General features: G+C 42.9%; 1 protein-coding gene across 2 annotated transcripts in view; it reads right to left on the bottom strand.

The window, feature by feature from the left end:
- Nucleotides 1-26157, bottom strand: part of LOC148479628 (carnitine O-palmitoyltransferase 1, liver isoform-like) — a 74503-nt gene that overhangs the window by 35403 nt on the left and 12943 nt on the right. For both annotated transcript variants that reach the window (XM_088454497.1, XM_088454498.1), the window contains exons 2-5: nt 7453-7610; nt 6491-6633; nt 2573-2744; nt 885-986 (exon numbers count right to left, since the gene is read on the bottom strand). In XM_088454497.1, the coding sequence (XP_088310623.1) occupies nt 885-986; nt 2573-2744; nt 6491-6633; nt 7453-7593 (558 nt within the window). In that variant the 5' untranslated portion in view covers nt 7594-7610. The remainder of the gene's footprint in view (nt 1-884; nt 987-2572; nt 2745-6490; nt 6634-7452; nt 7611-26157) is intronic.

Raw genomic sequence — 26157 nt, 5'->3', positions numbered from 1 at the left:
CACATCCACTATAATTCATCACACATTCTTGAGCACATAGTCACTCATGTAGCCATCAGTATGCTGAAGAGAGGCGGCCATTTTATTGTAGCACACATTCTATTTGTTGCTAGACTCTTCAGGAACATCACAATTATGTCAGGGTGTCTCCCTGACATTGAAGAGGTAGCAAGTATGCTTAACCTTAACAGTCTATATAATTTATACCTTTTTTTTTTGCTAAGAACAGGTAATTTGGTAAAATGGCGCAATCCAACAGATTGCGTGTTGACCGAGCTACTTGGCTGGAATATTGCAAAGCGACAGGTGTGTTATAAGTATATTATAACATATGCATAATCCTGATAAAAACGGAGCCAACTACTAGATATTGTTACAGCATAGGTTGAGGAGTTATCTGTAAATATTTAGTTTCAAGATGTTTTAAGGCAAAAAAAACAACAAAGAATCAAGACAGAAATCCTACCAAAAATATACCGATATCTTGAAATGATACTACAAACTACAGTGTGGAACCATGAACTATGTAACTTTTTTCCAATAGTTATTATACTGGAAGGCAGGGTTGCATAAAAATTGGATTAAAAAAAAAAAAAAAACGGATTTGATTTAAATAGGTTTTTTTATTAAACTTTTTTTTAAGTAAACGTTTAAAAATTTTAAACGTTTACTTAAAAAAAGTAAATAAAAAATCTTAAGTAAACGTTTTAAATTTTTAAACATTTACTTAAAAAAAATGTTAAATAAAAATTTCCTATTTAAATCAAATAAATCCGGTTTTGATTTTTTTTTAAAAATCCAATTTTATACAACCCTGCTGTAAGGTAAACAAGAGAGCCTTTTAAGTTTCCCAATGTAGTCCCTAAAGTGAGCACAGAACCTACCCTTTTCACCGTGTCCTTTACAGGTGGCACTGGGAGATGAGGGAGACAGGTTTGGAAACTGTACAGCATAGGCTTCCGACCAGAGAACAATTTCACCATTCCCTGAAAAAGCAAAATACTCAAATTCACTAAAATCAAACACACAGAGACGTATTCTTTAATTAATGCATTTAGGGGGATGCAGAGAAACACTCAAGTCCGTTCTGCGGTACGGATATTTTGATTACTGCGCATGCTCTGTAGCCAAGTGTATGATTTTGTGTTTTATGCACTTGGGGCTGAATGGGCGTAATAGGGTATTTCCAAGTAGGCTAATTTAAGGAAGAATTACGTAGATAGAATTGAGTTGTGTGTATTCAGATATATTCAGCACCAAGGATAGCAATGAGGACGGAAATTAAACCAAGTGTATGGTTAGGGGCAGGAAGGTCACATAGATGCCTGCAACACGGGCATATATTCACTTTTAGCTCTGCGCACACAATGAGAGTGTAATTACGACTAAAAAACGTGCACCTCTGAATTAATTGATCTCTTAGATTGTAGGACTGATGTCCTGTCTGTGTGTAATCATTACACACTGATCACTCCCAAGTTATAAAGTTGCAAATATAAAAAGGTACAGTATCTAGCTATAATGTTATAAGACTAACATGCAATGGTATTATACATCAATTCCTATTATTGTATGCTCAGGATCTTTTCTTTCTTCAGCTTTTTAGTTAATGTTATGTAGACAGCAGGTTGCTGTGCTCTGGATAGTTCACTGTGTTGTCTACTTCATGTCACACAGCAACTTGATTACCATTTTGAGCTCTTTGGTGGTTGAGATTTGCAAGTCAAACAACAAAATAAGCAATGCCCAACTTGTAATTTAAACATTCAAATTATTATATATTTAACCTTCTATAGTAAACAGCAGAGATGACACTCAGGGACTTGGTATTCAAGGGTATAAATTGGACTTCAAAAGAGTTTCCAACGTTTCGGTTTATTGATAAACCATGTTATCCCTGAAGACAGTTTATCAATAAACCAAAACGTTGGAAGTCCAGATTATTTCCTTGAATACCAAGTCCCCAAGTGCCACCTCAGCTATTTAATACATTTATCGTCTAAAGGTAGGCATTTTGGCTATTATGATTGTTTGCTGCATCAGGGTTTATTCTATAGATTTATATTTTTATTATATTTGTCAGACAGTATTTCACAATGAGCAACAATAAAGAGTACAAGTGCACAAATGGATAACATGTTATCAATTAGCTCTTGGAGCATGGTTCTCATTCCTATTGTCTTACGTATGTTGAAATGATAAAATCAGCTTATTAGTATAACACCCTGTATTACTAATATCTAGGGCTATTTTCCTGGAAAATAGGTTCAGGAACTGTGGGTGGGGTTTTTTTTTTTTAATTATTATTATTTATTTATTTATTTATTTTTTTTGTATTTTTTTTTTTATACACATACATATAGTATTTAGTAGATAAGGCCCTCAAATGGGCCTTTAATATAACACTTATCTTATGGAAAATAAATTTTGGCCCAGGACATTATGTCATAGTTAATTATAAGTTTAGGAATGGAGTTCCTGCTTGTTCTAGTTGAAAAATAGCACTGCTAATATCTATGATTGGCCGATCTGGCCAACATACAGTACACGTTACATATCAAAGTCTACTCACCATCCATATCCTGGTAGAGGTGGAGAGCTTTCCATGCTCCTCAAACATCCATCCGTGGTAAGACAGAAGATTTTTTAGGGAACAGCGCATTGTTGCTATAAGGGCCACCCACAGGCCTGTTCCAAAGAGAACACCACTGACAATCTTCTGAGTCTGGCTGGTCATGTACCCGCTGTTGGAAAATAAAATAGAATTAGATACTTGAAGCCCTACAGAATAGTACAATTAAACTGCAAATCTGACATTTTCAGATATGATCTATGAAGATGAAATACAATTTTCACTGTTAAGATGACTTTTCACTCTAATATTACTCTCCCACATCTAATGGACAGTGTTGAATAGGATCTGGTACTGTACAAAAAGGCGAGTCCTAAGTGATTTGGTCTGCTGTGAAATTATTACCCCTAATCATATGGGGAAGACTCCAGCATGATTTGCCAGCTTCACACAAGTATTGCAATATATACAGAGGTAGCATTCTCCTAGCTTAGCCCTTGAGAACGGCATTGTAAGACGGGTCTTAGCTTCCGCTAACGATGGAAGGGGGCCAGGGTCCGCTGATAAACTGCAGGTAGTGGTCATGTATTTTTGAGAAGATCCAAAAGTGTAAAACCCCTTTAAATATACACACACCACTTATTTCTGCTATATTAATCAGCTTAGTAATAACACAGCCTTTAATATAGTGAATACTTACTGCAAATAGTGGCTTATACTTGTTCTTTAAGGAAATATTATTCTAGTGGAGCACTGGGCAACCTGTGTCTTTAGCTGTTGAAAAACTACAAATTCTAAAATACAGAACTAGCAAGTATTGGCTTTTAGTTTCCAAACAGGCTGTCCAATGTATGGGTGCCATGTACAAAATAGTATATTGCATATGTCCATAGTAGTCCCATTTCCAATGATGTTATTCTGTGGCCACAAGTGCTTAGCAATAGCAGCAGGTCAGATAACTTGTGAGAATAAGGCCAGTAGAACCGCCCTACAGGCCAGCCAGAGCCAATACAGATAGTTGATAATGAGAGCAGGTAATGTTATGGAGCACAGCAGCCGGGAACCAGGTGAGCGACTTACGCGTACCTGCCCATGAAACAAGACTGGAACTAGGTTTGTATAGAATGTTCTCTAGAAGCCACACAAAGCATTAGCTGTATATTTTCTCTGTGCTACACAATAGATGTGTGGATAAATTATGATAAAAGTACTATCTTGTTTGGTTGATATACAATATTTTTTATGCGCAATGGATGATCTAAAGCGTGCACAGAACCAATTTTCCCTGTACATTGTATGATGCACAAACAACTTCCTCTTAGTCGAATGCTAAATAATCTCTGTGTATACAAAATGAAAATGGCAATTAAATAGTTTATTAGTTCATTACGGCACAGTTTCCAAAGAATCTGTGGATCATTTATTATCCCCTGCTGGTACAGTCCGCAGAGATACAGTGAGTTAGATTAGTCATTACGAATTAGCAAGACTGATTTTACAAAGGAATCTATCACATTAATAAACAGGATATATAATTAATTTCCTGGTCCAACGAATGTTAAGTAAAACATTAAACAGTAACCTGGGATTGACAAGCTGATTTACTGTAGGCCATAGGAACCCATCAGACAAACAAGGAATCTTTCGCTCTTATTTATGCGCCAGGCTAATGATACATATACTGAGCTAAATGCATATAGTTCTAAAAATTAGACACCAACAGCCCACTTTACCGGAGAATGGGTCTAGTCGCTTTACATGAGGGAGATAAAAAAATACAAAAAAAAAAAAAAAGAGTAATGATAAATTTAACATTATTTAAAATCCAATATTCCCCTAAGGTAACCCACCCTCTTTCATCCATACTGGTAGAGGGAAATACAATCTGGAAATGTTTCCCTATGTTCCACGATTGTCATCTGGGGGTTTATAAACAAAGGGTTTTAGGAGGTTAAACAATTCTTAGGAGTGGACATAAAAAAGTTCCACAGTAACTATTGTTACCCATACCTGTACAAGTTACAAAGCACACTCATACACTGAGCTTTGCTGGTATACAAACCAATTGACCTTCGAAAGCATAGCAACAAAAATACCTCTATTGAGAACACTCAGAATTACCCAGGAAACTGTGTAAGCCTAGTAATCATTATATGTACTAAAAGATTACAGGTCTAAAGCAGAGTCACATGCATAGTGGACATAACTTAAAAAAGCAGATATGTAAGACTAGCGTATAAACATATACTGTGACATACCAATCACAAAACATTTGAGGTCTGCAACAGAGACCTATCCGCCAGGTCAATGTCAAACATAGATCACATTCTTACACCCATGTTTTTAACCCTCCTCTATTGCTTGTGAAATACGCATTTGCTATTGAGCTTCAATAAATTGTAAAAAACCTCTCTAATACTGTAGATACAACGTTTCATCTTGTATACAAAATAATAAACCGATTGCTAATACACGCACACAAAAACATACTAGATGCACAAAGAAGCACCTATCAAAAATATAAAACAAATAATACACAAACACAGTATGTCAGAAGATTACGACAAGAGTTGCTGAATTGATGTGTACTGATTTATTAGCATCACATCATCTGCTAGTAAATTATGATGCAGGCTTTTAAGACACTTCTACTAATTGTCAAACACAACTGAAAAATAAAGATTGACAGTTTTTCCCATAATGTAAACTACTACTTTTATTGTCGTTATCACAGAGTGCTGTAATAGAAGATTAGCAAAATGACTTGTAATATAAATATGGAGAAACAATATAGTTAGATCATGGCTGTGGGTACTACTAGACACATCAGAAAGACTTCAATTTGCACTCAGTAGGAGAATTATGAGAACTACGGTATGGAAGACATTGCTCACAGGGCGGGATTTACTAAAGGGGAAAATGTTGCAAAAACTGCATTTTCGGGGGGCCTTACCGCATTTTCCAAATGAACAAAGCACCAGAATGCGATGCATACTGGTGCTTTGTCTCGGTGGGTAACACCATTTTCAGGTGAAGTTACCCAATAGAAGCCTATGGGCTTCTATTCGGGACGCCTTCCCTGAGAGGTATCCAATCGTATCCCTCCCATCTCCCCCCGCGGCCTTTCTGCGCATGCACAGAAGGATGCCACAGGGACTCCTGGGTGTTAAACCTGGAAGTCCATCTATCCGGGGGACATTGCAAAGGACAGTTCTTATCTGGAAAGCTGACCTTTGCAATATTCTAGGTACATACCGCGGTAATCAACTGCCGTATGTACCTGATGTGAAGCGGGATGTACCGCATCACGAATACTATGCTTAGCACATCCCGCCCACAGTGAGAAGGATTAGATATCTCTGGAGAGGATAGTGGGTGAGAGGTGCTGACATTTCAGCAGCTACCACGACAATTCTTGGCCACAGTTTGTAACTAAATTCTCCCCAATATTAGTCTTGGAACCTGTGAAGAGTCTTCTTGATATGCCTTCAATTCTTTTTACTTCTGTCAGGCTTGCAACTAATATCCTACTACAAGTTATATTATCTGCAGCAAGCCACCCGATAAAATACAGGGGATAGGGAGGATCAGTGAGGTCTCTGCTCATTCACATTTCAAATTCCTGGAACTTCACCCACAACTCATTAAATAACTGATCTTCTGCACGAGGAACTTTCAAAGGGAATAGTTTGTGCATTTATATTTGATGGCATTTTAAACGAAACATAACAATGTCCACTAAGTTATGTGCTCTTCACAGTTTTCGCTACCATACATTTTTGTGCTGTTCTTTTCACTTATAAAGTTATTAAATGTCCAGACCAGGACCCTTGGTCTTACTATCACCAACCAGTATTTTCTTATCCTCCATAATGAAGATACATAATAAGGAAGATGTAATTGGTTTTAAAAACTTACGTAGTAGCGATCGTCTGGTTTATCTTCTCTATTAAACCAAAAGATGGGTCCACTTTGGTATACATTGACGCTGAGGTCACACCGACCACCACCACTAACCAGCTGGAGGGGCTTGAAGGGAAGACACCTGTGAGGATTCCATTCTGTTGGATAAACACAACATTACTTTACTTAGCACCAACTCTACAAACTCTATTTAGACTACAATTGTCAGCTTCAGGTCATGAATACATGACTTTTGCTGCTGGAAAACGTCCGGAGTGACCGGGGACTGTTTTGAGCAGTCATAGATTATCGAACACAAAGACTGAAAGCAGTGATCGTCCAACGGCATTTACCAACATGCCCAATGAAGAACTGAATAATATCTATAGGATTATTGGGCATCGCAGTGATTTAAGACAATACACAGTGCAATATTTGTGAAATGGCGCAATATCACAGCATCTGCAGCCAGCATGATAAAGTTGTATCTGTACAAGCTTTTAGCTTCTGAAAGCAGTAACTACTCGTCCTTTGCCCCAAATATCACAGTTAAACCAGGATTTAGGTTTGTACGCTCAAAGGATTCTGCAAATCCAAATCTTCCTAATGGTGCATACACACTGTCAGATTTTTCTTCAGATCTGAACGATAACTATTTCAAAAAAAGTTCAATCGTTCATATCTGAAGGAAAATCTGATGTGCGTTCCCGATGGTCAGATAACGATATCTGACATCTGTTTGCAGTCAGTTTTGGACGATTTCAGTCATTTTGATGCAGTCAAAAATCGTTCACAGTTCAAATCGTTTGCAAAATCGTTCAAATCGTTGGTCGTTCATCTGACACATCTGACCGTGTGTATGCTCCATAACACTTTGCTCAAAACAAAGACTGAAATTGGTGCATCCTCATAGAAATACATTGTAAGAGGCAAATGTCAACGTTTGTAAGCTCTAGAGTACAAATACCAATTGTTACCTTAAATCTAATGAACTTCTTCTTCCAGGAGTGGAGGCCAGAGAGATAGATCTGTCTAAGAGCTTCATGACTTAATCTTAGGTCAATCCCATCTGGGGTTACTGTAAACTGGAATGCGACAGCCTGGTGAGCTTCTGCCATCTTTACTTACCACACTCCTGTGAATAAAATAAAAACAATTAACAAAAAAAAAAAGTAAATATTGGGTTCTGTGATTCAACAAAAACTTATAAATAAAATATACACAACAACATAATACACCAAGCAGAAATGCCTGGAACCACAGATGACAGGTACTCATTAGGCCAGAGATTCACAAACTCGGTCCTCGGGACCCCAAACAGGTCACGTTTCCCAGGTCTCCTAGCAGGTGCACAGGTGTATTCATTACTCACTGACACATTTTAAAAAATATCCACAGGTGGATCTAATTATTCACTTGTAATTCTGTGAGGAGACCTGGAAACATGCACTGTCTGGGTGGGGTCCTGAGGACAGAGTCTGAGAACCTATGCATTAGATTCATCATTAAAATACAGTAAACTGGTTTACAAACGTGCATAAACGTCCAGACTGGCAGGTGAATCGATATGTTCAGAGCAGCCCCAGCAAAATGTTTCCTGGAAATTGTGGCAATAAGTGATTTTCTAATGCCATGATATGTAGCGATAGGAAAATCAGTCTTATAGCTGCAGATTAATAGACTTGTATGGATGATATTTGCATTTATCTCGACCAGGCATGATTGTAGCGGCCGCTTATATTGATAGACTTAAAGATGCAATAAAATGGGTTCTCTGTGCAGAGTGATCCATGCGAGGTAAGATTAAGGCAGCAATTGAACTTTCCAACTTTTAATAGGATTAGGATATAATAGCGACACCAAAGCCGTTAAGTATATATTTAAAACATTTGGCACACATATAAACCTCCTCAGTATTATTGGGTGGTACGTATATATAACTTGGGATAACCATTGCATAGGTAACTGTTTAACAATCTGCTATCACCCACAGTAACCATATTTATACTGTTTTTGAAATATTTGTTTGAAATGAATCCCATTGCTAGGACTTTCACTTTGTTCACAAGTACCAGTGCATCAGATTTTAAAATTATCCTCAGTGGGTTTTAAAATAGTTCATGCATTCCACAACTTTACAGCTAAATCTCTGAAAGGTTCTTTGTTCACACGGCCTATTAGAAGGATGAAAGCCTATGTTTAGCATGTGGTCAAATCCAATTTTCTGTGAAAAGGCTGAAACTTTCCAAACATGGTTACTTTGTAGGACTGACTTATCAATGCCCAAAGACTACACATCTAATGCTGGGTACACACTATGCCATATGTCGTACAATCAGGGAACGAACGACATATCGCATAGTGCATCGGTGGGCGTGTACAGACGATATGTCTGTGAACATCATCGTTCACAGAAACATCGCATCTGCCCTGCAGCACAGCCGATGCCGATATATCTTGCAGATATATTTGTGTACAGGCAACCCACCTATCGCTCGTACACTCGCTGCTGGGACCTGCCGACACGGACATCTCAACTGGGCGGGTGAATTTAAATGGCCGCTCAGTTAATGTCAGCGCAGAAACATGAGAGGCAGGTTGGTAAGTGTGCATTGGTTTACCAATCGGCCGCTTGGTCTGCTGGTCCCTGGGTTGGTGAATATGTCGCCCAGGTGTGTTCCCAGGATTACCTGTAAAACAATAGCTCTCTCTATAACATTCCTAGCTAGCTGCCCAGTGGTAAAGGAGAAAATCTACCCCACAGCAGCATGAATTCAAGATGTCAGATAAATGACGTAGCACAGTTTCAATTCATCACTGAGAATAGGAATTGCTATGGCTTATTAACTACCTTAGTACAGTGGTTGCCAAATCTGGGTCTCGTGGCACCCCAGGGTGTTGCGAGGCGCTTGCAGGGGGTCACACGGGTTGGTGGTTCTTCAGGACCAACTCAAAGTATTTATGTTCCACATGATAAGCAAAACCAGTGCTGGTGGCTAGATTTACAAAACAGGCAGGAAATAGCGCCCTGATAAAACAGCCTAGCGGGACACTACATGTTCATGCATACGGCCATTGTGCTATTTACAGGCTTTAGGCTAGTGGATCAGAAACTTTTTAATTACTCGTACCTATTTCGTTTTCATCATTTTTTTTATCATAACCCCTGTCAGCTATTATTATTATACAATTTTGTAGTAGAAAATGAAGTAAATAGGTCCATAGGATGTAAGCCTCAAGGGAGGTTACACTTGCAGTCCTAAAATCCAATGTTAATAAAAATTAAAAAAGCATCCATCCCAACCCACAATGGAAAATCTCCCATCCACCCCACTCCCAGTCAAGAATATCAAAATTACAATATTAACAATTTGTATTCACATAGCGCAGAAAGACATACTTCAATTATAATACACCGTACACACAGACTTAAAAATAAGTGTATGAAATCGGGTGGGGAGGCATGTCTTGTACCCACAAGTACCCCAGGTTACGAACTCCTGCTCTTGGCACTTAATGAGTACAGGCAAAGCGCTAGTTTCTGGCTCCAGGTAATTATTATGAACAGACACAGTGCTAGTTCCTGGAAAGTAATCACAAGCACAGGCCAAAATTTATGTGCTGTACCCAATATATAACACTCACATATACACCACAATACATTTCTAGAACAGTGCTATTATATTAATGTATTGCTTCAATTCTATAGCATAACATTTTTTGAAGTTAATACAATACAATTTTTGCGTTCTGCCTTTGCTTTGTCATGCTGTGGAACGCCTTCATGCACTGTATTTGCATATATTCGAAATTTGAAGTGTAGAGAGATATGGCAATGATGTTCAATTTATTCTGCTAGGCAGGTCATAAGGGAAAATTAACTAAAGTGCGGGTGTTTCCCATAGCAATGAACAGGGGTGGACTGGCCATCTGGCATTTTTGGCAAATGTCGTGTTAGGGCCTGCCTGAGCAGCTCCGCCAGCTGGCGCTCGGCCGGCATACTAAGGCTGGGGAGTGCCACAAGGCAAAGCCCCGTGAGGAGTGATCATGCCTCCGTGATGCATGGCCATGCCCCTATGGTGTGTGAGCACAAAGAATGCTATGGATGATTCTTGTCCCCAGTCTGTCCCTAGCAACCAATCAGATCCTGACTATCATTTATTTGCAACATTTAGAAAATGGTAAGTAAACTTGCATTGGTTGCTATGGGCAACAACTCCCCTTTTGTAAAACCGCAATTTACTAAATTTACCCCATGGTGGTTGGTTCAATTAAGTGCAAGATCCCATTGGAGGGTTGTAGGATGTTACCAGTAGCATAATATTTGGAAATGTGCGCAGAAGCACAACATATGAAGCTCCTACAGAACATAAATTTTAATGCCGGGTACACACTTAGATGACGGATCGGACAGCAGACTAGTCTGCAGTCCCAGTGGCCGATTGGTAAGCTATACACACTTACCAATTGGCCGCCTGGTGCGTCTGTCCTGACACCACAACTGGGTGGACATTTAAACTTGCCCACCCAGTTGTGATGTCAGTGTTGGCGGTCCCTGCAGCCAGTGTACGGGCGGTCGGTGGGGTTACCCATACACAGATATCTCTTTCAGATATATTGGCTGTGCTGGAGAGCTGACATGATACGTCTATGAAAGACTGTGAACATCTTACTGTGTGTTGTGAGTTGGGTAGAACTGGGACAATTTCAGGCACACATGGAAAATTTTGCAGCCAAACGTGGAAGGTGGTGTCATTGTACAGAACAGTTTTGAAAATGTCCCTCTTCTCTATCCATCACATTATTTCATACAGACATACCACTGTAATGAGCACATCTGTAATTCCTCTTGCAAACATCTGAAATTCAAATTACTGTAACTAGAACTAAACTGCTGTTACATCCTGTGAATAAATAAGCTTGTATCTGCAATTTGTGTGCTCTCTGTTTATGGTGTATAACTGCAAGTACATAAAAATAGTTAAATAATGATTAGGGCAGCTGACTGTCTGTTTTTTCTGCTATAACCTGTCATGCTAACATAATGAACACATTCCTCTGCTCTTCATGGGTAATGCTGTGGGTCTAAAGTCTTTGGAGTAAAATACATAAGATAGAGCAATGAGAACATATTGTTACATACCCCAGCAAGGGTTCTGGTATTCCCAGGACTGTCCTAGTTCTGACAGGGCTAGCACATTATCCGTCAGAGACTACTAACATTCTCCCTAGTGGTCCTGGAAAGGGTTGGGTATGATATCCCGATAGTCAAAATCCTGTCAGTCAAATTACCCGAACCAAAATCCTGACCAGGTCTTAATCCCGGCAACCATTTTGACAGACAGTCAAAATATTGGAATCAGTATGTAATACCTGACAACAGAGGCCCGGCAGGGGTGAAGATCCCGAACCCCAAAAGGTAAGTATAACTAACCCTATTCTCTCTCCTAACACTCCTTTAGGGGTTAGTAACCCTAACCTCCCTCCCCCCTAGTGCCTAAACCTAACCCTCCCTTCCCCTAGCCTAACCCTAACCCTCCCGGACGGCATGCCGGGCGTCAGGCTCCTGGCATAGGTCTAATGACAGGCGTTGGGATTTCGACGCCTGTTATTAGTACCTTGCCGGGATTTAACAGTCAGGATGCTGGCGGTCAGCTATGCGACCATCGGCTTCCTGACTGCATCCCAAAATACTGATAGGGACATAAGCTAGAAATGGACAAAATCACGAATATCAACATACTGTCCTGACAGGTCACTATACAGACATGGACAAAATCTTGTCACGTTCAAAATCCTGACAATGTATTTACACTCCATATGGGGGGCAATTGTGCAACATTAGAAATACCTACAGATGTATCCTCATAAGCCCTTATTTTAGCAGATAGTTTCAATTACTGTGAATATGGGTTTAGGAGAACACATCTGTAGTAGGGATGTGCAGGCTCGGATAGGTTCGAGTTTGCACGTGGAGTTCGGATTTTTCCCTCCAAAAAAACGGAACTCAGAACGAGGCAAAACGTCATCTTACATGGACGAACATCATCATTCCTGGTCTTTTGTCCAGGAATGATGATGTTCGTCCATGTAAGATGACGTTTTGCCTCGTTCTGAGTTCCGTTTTTTTGGAGGGAAAAATCCGAACTCCACGTGCAAACTCGAACCTATCCGAGCCTGCACATCCCTAATCTGTAGGTATTTTTCTTTTGTTGCACAACTGCCACCCATATGGGACTACAAGTAATAGGTTATTAAACACTGTTTGTGCGAATTTTAAGCAGATAGCGTCAATTACTGTGAATATGGGTTTATGAGGAAACTATAGCTATCTGTTATTTGCTAAAAACTTGAACACCCAGTGTTTATTAATAAGAGTTATTCCAATATGGGAGGCAGCTGTGCAACAAAATAAATAAAAATACGTACATTGTCCCAGATTTTGTCTATGCCAGGAGTTTGAAATGTCTGGAACTTGATTCTCAGGATTTTAACGTATCTGTAATCCGTCCATGTCCGTATTATGGGTGTCGGGATTTTGAGTACAGGATTATGTCAACCGGGATTAAGTCAGCCGGGATTTTGCCTACATCCTCCTGTAAAGGCCGCTGAAAAAAGTGGGTATGGCATAGGTGGTACGGAGTGGTGGTCACATCACTTACGGTGTAGCCGAGATTATACAGGGCTGTGGCCTGGAAACATAGTAGCCATTGGCATTCCCACATCTCAATATTTGTTGAGACATTTCAGACGCAGCTAATAAGGAACCTCTTTACTCATCAGGTATAGAATTGCTGACCCATATCTCCTAGAGCTAGGACTGTCAAAGTTGATCTACAGATGTGTCCTCATACACGGATCCTCAATATGCCATGTTGCGTGAGACGCCTGGCATGAATGAGCCACCAGGTGCCGCGCAACTCAGCTTGCGTCAAGCATCTTTTTCGGATGAAAATGTGTCTTAGTCGCAATGCGATGAGACTAAGAAGCACCAGGAGACTGCACTGATTAATTTGATATACGACACTTGTCCGCAACTGTGTAACTGAAGCACAACGGTAACGTGGCGTGGAAAAAAGCCGCAGCCAGTGTATTGGTGCATACACACGGTCAGATTTTTCTTCAGATCTGAACGATAACGATTTAAAAAATCGTTCAATCGTTCATATCTGAAGGAAAATCTGACATATCTGACATGCCTGAACGATGGACGATGAACGATGCGCGTTCCCGTTTGTCAGATAACGATATCTGACATCTGATGTGTTTGCAGTCAGACTTGGACGATTCCATTCATTTTAATGCAGACAAAAATCGTTCATTCGTTCAAAAGCTTTGGTAAAATCGTTCAATCGTTCATCTGACAAATCTGACCGTGTGTATGCTCCAAATCATAGCACTCCGTATACAGATTTACCTGTAGTGTCTTAGTCACATCACGACTATGATGATTTTTTGGCCAATAAAGATGCAATAAAAAAATCCATTAAGCACAAGCAGAGTCACATGGGCCTTGGCGAGTAGAGAGGGGATATTTGAGCAACAGTGTATGAGGATACATCTGTTTATAATTCTAAATATGGAGAGCAAAATTTAGTGGCAGTTATAATTTATAGTGTCATACCTAATTACACATCCAATATTCAAAACATTGGGCTCGATTCAATCCAACGCGAAATTAATAGCGCCGGGAAGGAGCTCCCGGAGCCCATTCAATTCAGTGCGCTGTTAAGCCCGACTAAGGATTTCTTCTCGCACCTTTCCTGGGATGCGAGCAGAAATCCGATAAAACTACAGGCGTGATGCTCTTTTCTGCCCTTAGTGCTGCGGAAACGAAACACTATGTTTAAAACGCGAGAACGAGCATTCTCCAACATAAGCGCGCTGAATTGAATAGCTTCGGGAGCTTCTTCTCTGCACTATTCAATTCGCGTTGAATTGAATCGTGCCCTATGAAGGAGATTTATCGAAACTTCTATAAAAAGGAAGAATGAAGGTGTTGCCATAACAACAAATCAGATGCTAGCTATAATTTATATTGTATATTCTAGAAAATGATAGCTATGATCTGATTGGTTGCTATGAGTACCACCTCAACTTATTCATTACAGATATTTTGAGATATCTCCCCCTATTTCAGGGGCGAAGTCCAGCCGTTAGTCAATGGAATGGCCAATACAGTAGTGGCTTGTGCGCGGTGTGGAAGGCAAAGTGGGTGGTGGCGTTTTTTTTTCTATTTATATTTTTAAATAAAGCTTGGGGCTTTTGAATCTGGAGAAGGGACTAACGGTGTCCCATAAGAAACAAGTTTAATATGCTGCAAAACTCGATGTCTTGTTGGGAACCCTAAAATAAAAACTTATATCAGAAGTTTAACAATTTACAAGCTATACTGTCGCTAGCAAGAATGGATTTCAAAATTATGTGGTAGCGTCTAACAGAATAAAGACATTTTTGGGCTTATGTATCAAGCTGTTTGTTACATAAAATCATGCAGAAACTACAGTTTCTGCATAATTTAATGTATTGTTCCTATGCATTTGTACTTTTGGTACAATGCAGGCGATATCACAGACCTCTCTGGCAAAGTGCTAATTAACACTTCAGATTGCAGTCCCCACTATTACTAAAGGGGACTACGATCTGACTCCTATGTACTTAGCCCCGGTAGTTTACATATTCAGATAGTGTAAACTACTGTAAGCCTATGAAGTTCCAGGTGCAGGAGAAAGATTTTTTGATCTCTCGCTCCCAGTCCCCATCCGACTCCTGAAGCGCAGTGTCAGCTTCCTCTGGAGAAGTCTGACTTCTTTGCCCGGGATATAACCTGCTGGGACAGTGGTTACTGCAACCTCTGTCCCTGGGAGTTCCCTTTTGTACATAGCGGGGATATTTCCATTAAATATGACAATATCTCCGGCGATATAGACGAACACGGTTAGTCCGCGATTATTAGTACATAGAGCCCTTAATATCACATAGCATTGAGTATTAAGTATTGAGTATTGAGGGGTTTATGTATCAAGCAGTGAAAAGCATGGAGAAGTGGCCCATTGGAGAAGTTGGCAATAGCATCCAATCCGCTTTGAAGTAGCATTTATCAAGTACAGTCTATAAAATAATAGTTAGGAGCAGATTGGTTGCTATGGCCAACTTCTCAACCCTTTTCACTGCTTCATACATAAACCCCTAAGTCAACAGTAAGGGCGGGTATCCAATAGATGATATGCACCATGAGCGATATCATCTAGTGTTTCCCCGGCAGTGATGTGTTCAATGTCATTAACTACATTGAGAACCCACACTGAACGATATATCGTTCAATGACGTCACCCTACCTCATCCCCGTACTTGCAGTACCTGACGATATCGTCAGGTTGCCCTGCAAGTAGGGACGATGATTGATGCGGTCAACGACCAGCGGGAGCGCGCATCGCTGGTCGTTGACGGCATAGCCACCGGACGATATTGCGGACGATGAACGATATATTGTTATCGTTTACATCATCTAATTTATCATCTAGTGGATACGCGGCTTAAAACAAGCTGACTAGATGGAGTGTGCCTATTTGTTTGTTGCTTAGTGTTGTTACACAATACAAACCTTCCTGCACACGTCTGGCAGGAACCTCACATCACTGCTTCTTTCACAATCTAACTCTTAGGGACTGATTCAATTAATACGGAAGCCGCCAGAATGGCTGACGGTGGCTTCAAGCATTAGGTCACAGAAGCCCGATGCTACTCACTGCACGAGGAGGTGAGAGCAGGAACAGCCTACTGTGACTGGCTGATAAATGAGTGTAGAATTGAATCTGCCCCTTAGTGGATGATACAATCAGGTCATAACAAATATATGTTATATTGGTAAATTATCATAAATTAAAAGCTTATCTATATACTAACATAAGAGAGCAGCCAGGTGCCTGGGCAAGAAAAATGCTTTGCCGCCTATAACTATTGTTACACACCCTCTCTCAGTCTCTTAAAGGGTGTTTGTTGACCTAATAATATAGGCTCTTTTCACCTGTCTACATGCGCAGAACCTTCACATCTGTGGACCACCATGGGCGGGATTACCACAATCAGGGGTCTACTAGGGATGACTATGTGGTACCCGGCATCAAGCTGCACTATTATCACAACTCCCTGACACAAGGGGGTATATTTACTACAGTGCCAATCAAATTCTACTTAACATTTATCTAACACCTAGAATATAATAGCTACAATCTGATTGGTTGCAGATGGCAACATCTCCACTTCTAAAAAACATCACTATAGTAAATATACACCAAGGACACAGTATCAGGAATAAAGTTTCAGGCAAGTATGTAAACAAATGAAGGCTAGAAATGAAATGGAATAGGGGGTAAGTAAATATTTCAGGCTAAGAGCCGTATTCAATTTGAGTCGAGCCGCAATACTTTTTTGCGGCCCGGACTTTTCGCCTACTTCACCTGTTTTGTAGGCAGACAAGTATCACACGCGTGCCCGCTTTACCCCGTATTCAATTGGAAAGTACGCGAAAACGGGACCCGGCATTACTTGAACAGGCAGAAAGTGCTGTCAGATTTGGGGAAATCAGTCTGACACCCCCCAAAAGATGCACTAACATGGGGGTTCCCTATAGTACCCCCCGATTTGGCTTGCTGAAGGTATTTGGTGTTTTTAAACGGGCGCAATAGCTGCTAAATAATGTTTTTCTATATGTGATGCAGAATAGTATTCAGGAGTTTTTTTTCCAGAAAATAAGTTATCCCAGCAAATTTGGGGTACTTGAAAATGGGGGTCAGCATATTTAAAAGTTGCTAAAGCGAAGTTCAAAAAATCGTAAAAAATCCACCTGCCTCAAGCACCTGCAATCACAAAAACACTTGGGGCATACTTGGGGACCCCCCCAGTGTCAAGTTCGCTTATTTTTAAAATTGTACCGCAAAATGTTTTTTTTTTGCCACCTTTTTCAAAGTCATTTTTTGACGTGTCCTTAAGTGTTTTTATTTTTTTTGACAGTTTACCTTTGGGGGACTGTCTGAAGGCTGCATGGGGGTTCCCGCAACGTTGCACCCCAAAACCCCAAGTCTGCACTTTTTTCCGCCTGCTATTCATAGGCGAAACTTTTTCGCCTAGTACATTGCATTGACTTTCCGCCTAAGCGGAAAGTCTTTCAAATTGAATACGGGGTAAAAGCAAAACAGGTGAAAATGACGTCATCTGCAAAAAAGTATCACGGATCCGGACTTTTCGCCTCAAATTGAATACGGGCCTATATATGAACAAAGTAGTGTTACAGTAAGTAATCAACAGAATACAATCTCATATAGTTAGTTAAGTAAATGATATCCATAAACGTTTGCAATTAGCAATGCATACCAGCTGTACAGAGGTGTTTTGCTGGGTACACACCATGAGACGATGTCGGCATGATAAATAGTTTCCGGACTAATTGGAATGACATATCGGCTGCATCGCTCAGTGTGTACGGCCAATATGCGCGCTCCAATGCGATATTGTCCATTCGACGGTGCTGCACGTCCAACCAGACTATGTCGCATGTGGCCCCGTTGCAGGTAATGAAGGACATAATGAGGGGGATCGTTCCGTCGTTCATTACCTCGTTCTAATGTGTACCCGAGGTACATCGCTCAGGGTATGCAATCAGGAAGCCGACTGCCTAAATACTGGCAGCCGGCTTCCGGACTGTCATATCCCGGCAAGGGTGAAATGCCGGGCGTCTAGATGTAGACGCCCGGCATTTCCCCGACGCCGGGAGACCTGCACCCGGCATCCCGATCGTAGTGATGCCGTAGTGATGGTAACGCCTACCGTCTGAGTCCGGCCCCACTGACATCAGTAGTGATGTCAGCGGGAGTGATTTTGGCTCTGATAGAGGCAAAATCACTCCTGGGCTTACCGCAGGGTCTCCTCGCAAGCCCGATGGTCTTGACCATCGCGACCATCATCATGGACGCTCGCTATAGCTGTGGGTGGTAATCCACAGCTATGCGAGCGTCCTTGAGTCCACTCCAAAATGAGGTAGGAGGGCCCTGATTCAGAGCGAGCGCTCTGGTCAGAGCGTCCGGCTCTGAATCAGGCCCTCTGACTTTAGATCGATGTCTTGTAAAAACTACTTCAGACCTTTCTTTATGTTTATTCCACTTCTCCTTGTCCCTCACTGCTGATCTTCCTGCTGTGACACCATCTCACATTCTCATCCTAGGTTACTATCAATCCTCTGGTAACTTTTCCCAACAACTGTCACTGAACCAGTTTTCTTTTCAGTTAGCTCTCGCCATCAGGTGATTTGGCTGATGCCTACTTCCTGTCTCTCCATATTGCTTCCTGGCAATGTCCCTATTAGTAGCACACCTGTGGTGCTGCGAAGGTGCTATGCTATATTGAGAAACTAAGGGGTATATTTACTAAAGTGCTGGTTTTTAGAACTGGAGATGTCGCCCATAGTAACCAATCTGATTATAGCTATCATCTTCTAGAAGGTGCTAGATACATTTTAAGTAGAATCTGATTGGTTGCTATGGGCAACATCTCCAATTCAAGAAAATCCACACCGTAGTAACAGAACAATTTTTTTAACAATTTAACTATAACGACGTCGTTATCTTTAAATAGTTTATAAAATCGTTCATCTTTTTAAGCTGAACGATGAACGATAATCGCTCATGCGCGTTCACGTTTGTAGTTTATCATCCATTCTGACTGTCCAACAAACGATTTTCTTTCAGAAAATCGTTCATATTGTGCAGAATGAACGATAAACGATGAACGAAATCGTAAATTATTTTAGTAACCAACGATTTTTAGTGAACAATTTTCGTTCACTTTTTCAAAGGGAAAAAATCAATGAAAATCGTTCACTAAAATCGTTGGTTACTAACATCGTTGTGTGTGTATGCAGCTTAAGGCTGGGTACACATTAGACGATAGATAGTCCGATATATAATTTGAGGCAGATTGGAACGATATATCGGGCACATCATATAAGGTGTACTCACAATTGCACACTCCCGCGGGCCACATGTGATATCACGCGATTGGCCATGCTGCACGGCCAATCACACGATATGTATGCGGGGCTGTGCAGTGTGATGAAGAACGGAACGAGGTATCGCTCAATAATGTGTACCGGCAATCTTGCATGGTCCAGGGCGATGGTGGATCACTCCGACCATCGGCAAGATTGCCAGGTCGTCTAACGTGTACCCAAAGTGCAAATGACAGATGTAACTCAAAAATAGATTAACAGGGATTTGAACTGTAACTCAAATTTCAGTGATTTCTTGTTACCTTACTAGAAAAAAGGAAAGGTTCATCTTGAGCGTATTATTTTTCCAAAGTACAATTGAAAGCAAAGAAATTGTAACGGCATTGAATTGTTACTTCTATGAAAATAAATAAAGCGCTTTCAAAATAATTTGAATGATCTGACTCAGTTTTGCCAAACCAGATTCATCTTTTGAGCTGACCCTTCCAGTCTGCAGCTTTGGTTTCTTGTACACTTTTCAACCAGACTGTTTTTACTCATCTCATCTATAATGAATGGGGCATATCCACTACACGATTAAAATGAACGATTGAACAATAACATCGATCGTTCATTAATCGTGCAGTGAATATACCGGTATCGACCAGCGACGCGAGTTCCCGCTGGTCGTTGTCGGCATCTGTCACCGCCTGAACATGCACGGCAACCTGCCGATATCGACAGGCTGAGCATGTTCGGGGATGAGGGAGGTGCCTGCACTAAACGACATATCGTTCATTGTGGGCACATTATCCACTGCACAGGATGGTGAACAATTATGTTGTAATCGTATAGTCATTCTACACTCGTGTAGTGGATATGCACCTTAAGACGAGGAATAGCCATTAGATTTATAACTAGACCGAAATCAGATAAAAGGGATAAGTCTGGTAAATTGAAGCGATCATCCATATGGTTTCATGAATTCACCACGAAATGTATCTCTTCATATAGAAAAACTCTACTGACTGCATTGATTATCATCAAGCACATCCCCAAGGAAACAAAAAATGGCAATGGAACCATATGCTATTATAAGATCAGTGGCGTCACTAGGAGGGTGCGTACCTCACTGAGTGACACCAAAATATCAGTGCTGTTCTGCTATTTTGGTTTAATTCCCCCGGATGCTGTCTCCGAGCAGGGGTGGTGAATGACACGCATGTGCGAGTCATCCACACTGTGCCAGGAGAGTCCTTGGCGACCCAAGTAAAGCCACTACTGAAGACAGGCATGTAGACATTGTTATTCGGTAGCCATAAAGTCTGAGGGATAGCTTTACTAAAGCATCTAAAAATGAAAAGTGGTGGTTTGCAGACTTTTTGCCCTTATAATGGCCTGTTATGGTAGAGTGATCTGTTCGCTCCGCCATAGGCTGGTGGAGGTGCGAGCAGAATCAGCGCTGCGAGAGGTAACACACAACACCGTGCGGCAGCATCCATGCTGAACGTTTGAAAATTGTGAGGGTTTTTTTTTTTTTACCATTATATAATGGCTATACTGAAATGACAAAAATGCTACTCTAGGAAGTGCGAATATTATTCGCTTGGTCCGCACAGTCCTGGGATATCAGGAAAACCTCAAACATTTCTAGCGCAGGATCTAAAGCTTCTGGGGAGGTTGGTCAGATGGTTCTCACTAAAGCAGGAGGATACCACACTTGTGGGCTTGTTCAGTTCCATAAACAATCTCCAAGTTCTGTGTTTGATCCGCTCACCACCACATACAGGCTGAGGCCATGGAATAAAAGAAAAAAAATTCTGCAAAAAACGGGCAGCATGACCCAGATCCTTAATCAGCCCTAGTGCTAGATAGTCTGGGCTGGTTTCCACGATAACAGCATGTATTATTCTCATTAGGAAATGTCAGTACTAATAAACATCACTATATTTGTAAAACCCCTAATGGCAATTATTATAACTGCTCCTTTGGTGAGAATATCCAAGGACACAAGTTTACCGAAGAGCTGGGCGCTTTATTGTAGAACTCCAGTTAAGCTATCAAGATCCACATGAAAAAGCTAAACAAAGAAATATCAAACTTCCATTGATTCTGGCGCATTAGTACTTTCAAAAACTAGAAATCAAAATAGTGTGTGTAACATCAAAGTAGTGGCTGCAAATAATCTGGTTTCTAGACTGACCTAGGTATAGCTGCATTCATAGCTTGCGATTATGTGATCAAATATTTTCTCAAATACAAGATATTGACAAAATTAAAAATAAACCACAAAAACAAAAATTGCACTCCGTATGGATTAGGCCATGTGAAAAAGGATTTTTTTCCACTTGATACGAGTATAATTGAGGGATTATCTAATCCAATATGGAAAATTTTCTTCTGTGTGGATAATTAACTGTAAAATGTGCTCAAGCCATAAAAGTTTCTGTTTATATCATTTGGTCTTCAATAACTACTTTCCTGATACTTGTACGGTTAAATGTAATAAATATTTTTAGGTTTTAACACACTCCTGATTTTCACCCAAGTCTGTTACGGAAGTACATCCCATATCATTACAGAGTATGGGTAGAGACAAAAAAATATGAGATATGGTAAGAACTTACCCTTGTTATCTCTATTTCTACGAAGTCCATAGGGTTCCACAGGATACCTTGGGGTATAGGTGTGACGTCAGTCGCAGGGCACCAAAGAGTTAAGCTTTCAGCCTCCCAGGATGCACTAGGTCCCCCTCCTATACCCCGCCCCCGGGCCAAGGCACCTCAGTTAGTTACCAAGCCATAGGCCGGAGGAGGAGAAGGAAGAGAGAGAACAAAGATCTGGACACATACAAGAATCACATTCTCACCAGAGGGAGACGGAAAACCGGTGACCAGAGCAAAGCCCATCTGCAGCACAGGTGCGACAGGGCGGGAGTCCTGTGGAACCCTATGGACTTCGTAGAAATAGAGATAACAAGGGTAAGTTCTTACCATATCTCATATTTTCTACTTCAGGGTCCATAGGGTATCCACAGGATACCTTGGGGATGTCCCAAAGCAGTATCCTTTAAGGGTGGGGACGCTCCTGTGCAGAAAGGAGAATCCGCCGCCCGAAGGAAGCATCCTGAGAGGCGAAGGTGTCAAACCAGTAATACCTCACGAAGGTATGGACAGAAGACCACGTAGCAGCCGTGCAGATCTGAACTGCCGAGGCACCACGTCGAGCTGCCCACGAAGGACCCACAGACCTAGTGGAATGAGCCTTCAGAGAAGGAGGGACCGGTAGGCCTTCATGAAGATAAGCTTCAGAAATAGCCATACGGATCCAGGCTGCCAAAGTTTGCTTTGAAGCAGGCCAACCCTTTTTACAGAAGCCATAGAGGACAACAAAGCGTCCGACTTCCTAAACAAAGAAGTGCGGTCAACATAAGTCCTTAAGGCCCGCACAACATCCAAAGAGGCCTCACCCACGGAAAGACCCGGTGAGTTAAAGGCCGGAACAACTATTTCCTCGTTAACATGAAACTGGGAAACAACTTTGGGAAGAAACTTGGGCCGAGTGCGGAGCACTGCCCTGTTCCCATGAAAAACCAAGAAAGGGGGTCTACAAGAAAGAGCCCCTAACTCAGAAACACGTCTGGCTGAAGCAACGGCCAGAAGGAAAACAGTCTTAGCTGTTAGCCATTTAATATCCACTGAGCCCAGTGGTTCAAACGGCGGTCCTTGGAGAGCCCTCAGGACCACAGCCAAATCCCAAGGCGCCACAGGTGGAACAAAGGGCGGCTGAATACGGAGAACACCTTGCATAAAGGTGCGCACATCCGGGATTGTAGCAATCCTACGGTGAAACCAGACAGATAGGGCCGAAACCTGTACCTTCAAAGAAGCAAGGCGAAGCCCATGATCTAGTCCCGCTTGCAGGAAGGCGAGAATCCGAGACAGACGAAACTCCCGCGGTGCATAACCTCTCGGTCGACACCACTGGAAGAACATATGCCACACGCGATGGTATATCCTCGCGGAAGACGGTTTCCGAGCTCGTAACATGGTACGCACCACAGAGCTGGAAAACCCCCAGGACCTCAGCATGGCCGTCTCAACAGCCACGCCGCCAAAGACAGCCGAGTCAGGTCCGGGTGAAGACAAGGACCCTGAGACAGAAGGTCCGGTCGTAGCGGCAACCGCAGAGGACTGTCCACGGACAGACCCTGAAGGTCTGAGAACCAGTGCCGTCTGGGCCACGCGGGAGCTATCAACAGGAGCGTCCCTCCTTCCTGTTTGAATTTCCGGATTACCCGTGGAAGAAGGGAGACCGGAGGGAACAGGTATGCGAACCTGAACGTCCACCGGACGGACAGAGCATCCACCAGAGACGCCCCTTCGTCTCTTGTGCGAGACCCGTACACCGGCAACTTGTTGTTGTGCCGGGACGCCATGAGGTCGATTTCTGGAAGACCCCACCTGTCCACCAGTAGTTGAAAAACGTCCGGGTGCAGGGACCATTCCCCTGGATGAACGTCCTGGCGACTTAGAAAGTCTGCCTCCCAATTTAGCACTCCCGGGATGAAGACCGCTGATATGGCCGGAAGATTGCGCTCCGCCCAAACCAGGATCCGAGAGACCTCTACGAGAGCCGCCCGACTGCGAGTTCCTCCTTGCCTGTTTATGTAGGCCACGGTGGTAGCATTGTCCGACTGGACCTGCACCGGGTGACCCTGGAGAAACCGCTGTGCCTGCAGGAGAGCATTGAAGACCGCACGGAGTTCCAAGATATTTATTGGAAGCTCCGCTTCTGTCGGTGTCCACCTGCCCTGGAACAAGTGTGGACCCGAAACTGCTCCCCAGCCCCGAAGACTGGCGTCCGTTGTCAACAGGACCCAATTTGGAACCCAGAACGGACGTCCCTTGTTGAGGTGGGTCGTCTTTAACCACCACGCAAGGGACAGGCGAACCTCCGGGGTGAGCACAATCGTCTGGAACTTCAGAGACTGAGGCAGCCCGTTCCACTTGGACAGGATCAGGTGCTGCAGAGGTCTGGAGTGAAACTGGGCGTATTCCACCATGTCGAACACCGACACCATGGAGCCCAGTAACCTCATCGCCGAGTGTAAGGACACCCGGCGGCTGTGCAGACAACTGCGCACCCTTGACTGTAAAGCAGAGATCTTGTCCTCCGTCACGAAGATCCTTTGCTGTCCCGAGTCCAATAAGGCTCCAAGATGCAGAATCCTCCGAGACGGGATTAGAGTGGACTTCTGCCAGTTGATTAGCCAGCCGTGCCATTGCAGCAGTGCAATGGTCAGGTCCAAGTGGTGTAACAGGAGCTCTGGAGATCCTGCCACCAATAACAGGTCGTCCAAGTACGGCAACATGCGGACTCCTTGCAGCCGCAGAGAAGCCGCCATGACCGCCATAGCGTCCTGTAAGTTCAATGACACCATGTAGTCCCCAGGTTCCAGCGCCAGAATGATGGACCGTAGGGTCTCCATCCGAAACTTCGGGACCCGCAAAGACTTGTTGAGTGCTTTGAGGTTGAGAATCGGACGATATGACCCATTGGGTTTCTGTACCAAAAAAAGATTTGAATAGAAACCCTGGCCCCTCTGGGAGAATGGAACAGGCACTATAACTCCAGCCTGGAGCATAGTGTGCAATACCTTCCGCAGCTCCGTAGCCTTGTTCCGGTCTGATGGTAGACCCGTGGTGAAGAATCGAGCCGGGGGTCTGTGCCGGAAGGAGAGGGCGTACCCGTGAGAGACCACCTCCAGAACCCAAGTGTCTGTCGTAGTGAACGACCAACACCGGGAGAACTGCAGCAGGCGGCCTCCCACCCTGGGATCCCCCAAGGGGAGACCCGGACCGTCAGGCCGCAGGCTTGTCATCTGGCTTGGGGGCCGGACGTCTGGTACTCCATGCCTGTTTCCGGGGCTTGACCGATTTCTTAGGGCCAGCCTGTCGAGGAAACGACTGTGGTTTGGGCCTGCCCTGGGCCCTAGATGACCGAAAGGACGATGGTCCAGAACCAGAAGGAGCAGCGGCCGACGGGAGACAAGCAGATTTGGCTGCCGCCAGCGTGGCCACAATCTTATCCAGATCCGGACCGAAGAGAACTTCTCCGGTAAACGGCAACGCTTCCAGACCTTTCTTGGATCTGCGTCCGCCTTCCAGGATCGCAGCCACAAGGTGCGACGAGCAGCTACCGCTGCTGAAGAAATTCTAGACACCAGAGTACTAATGTCTAGAGCCGCCTCGTTGATGTAGGTGGCCGAATCACGGAGATTGCCAATCAACTCCGCCTGTTCGGCCGGACAGTCGGATTCAAAAGAAGCCTCTAATGAATCCGCCCAGCGCTCCATCGCTCTGGCAACCCAGCAAATGGCCATAGCCGGCCGTGCTGCCCCCCCTGCAAGGGAATAAGCAGACTTCAGGCAGATTTCTACCTTGCGGTCCGTAGCATCCTTAAGGGAGGACATGGATGGCATCGGCAATGTGGCACTACGGACAAGACGGGTCACGTGAGAATCCACCTGTGGAGGGGATTCACACTTAGCAAAATAATTATCCGCGAACGGATAAGCCACCGCCAGGCGTCTCTGCGGCTGGTATCTTTTGCCAGGTTGTTTCCACGCCTCCTCTAAATGGTCCACCAACTGACCCGAAAGAGGAAAGACTGTGGCATCGCCCTTCACATCTTTGAA

Source organism: Taudactylus pleione, unplaced genomic scaffold (genome assembly GCF_031769625.1).
Source record: "Taudactylus pleione unplaced genomic scaffold, aTauple2 ptg000619l, whole genome shotgun sequence".
NCBI lineage: Eukaryota > Metazoa > Chordata > Amphibia > Anura > Myobatrachidae > Taudactylus > Taudactylus pleione.
The sequence above is the reverse complement of the archived record's forward strand: the minus strand, read 5'-3'. Positions and strand labels throughout refer to the sequence as shown.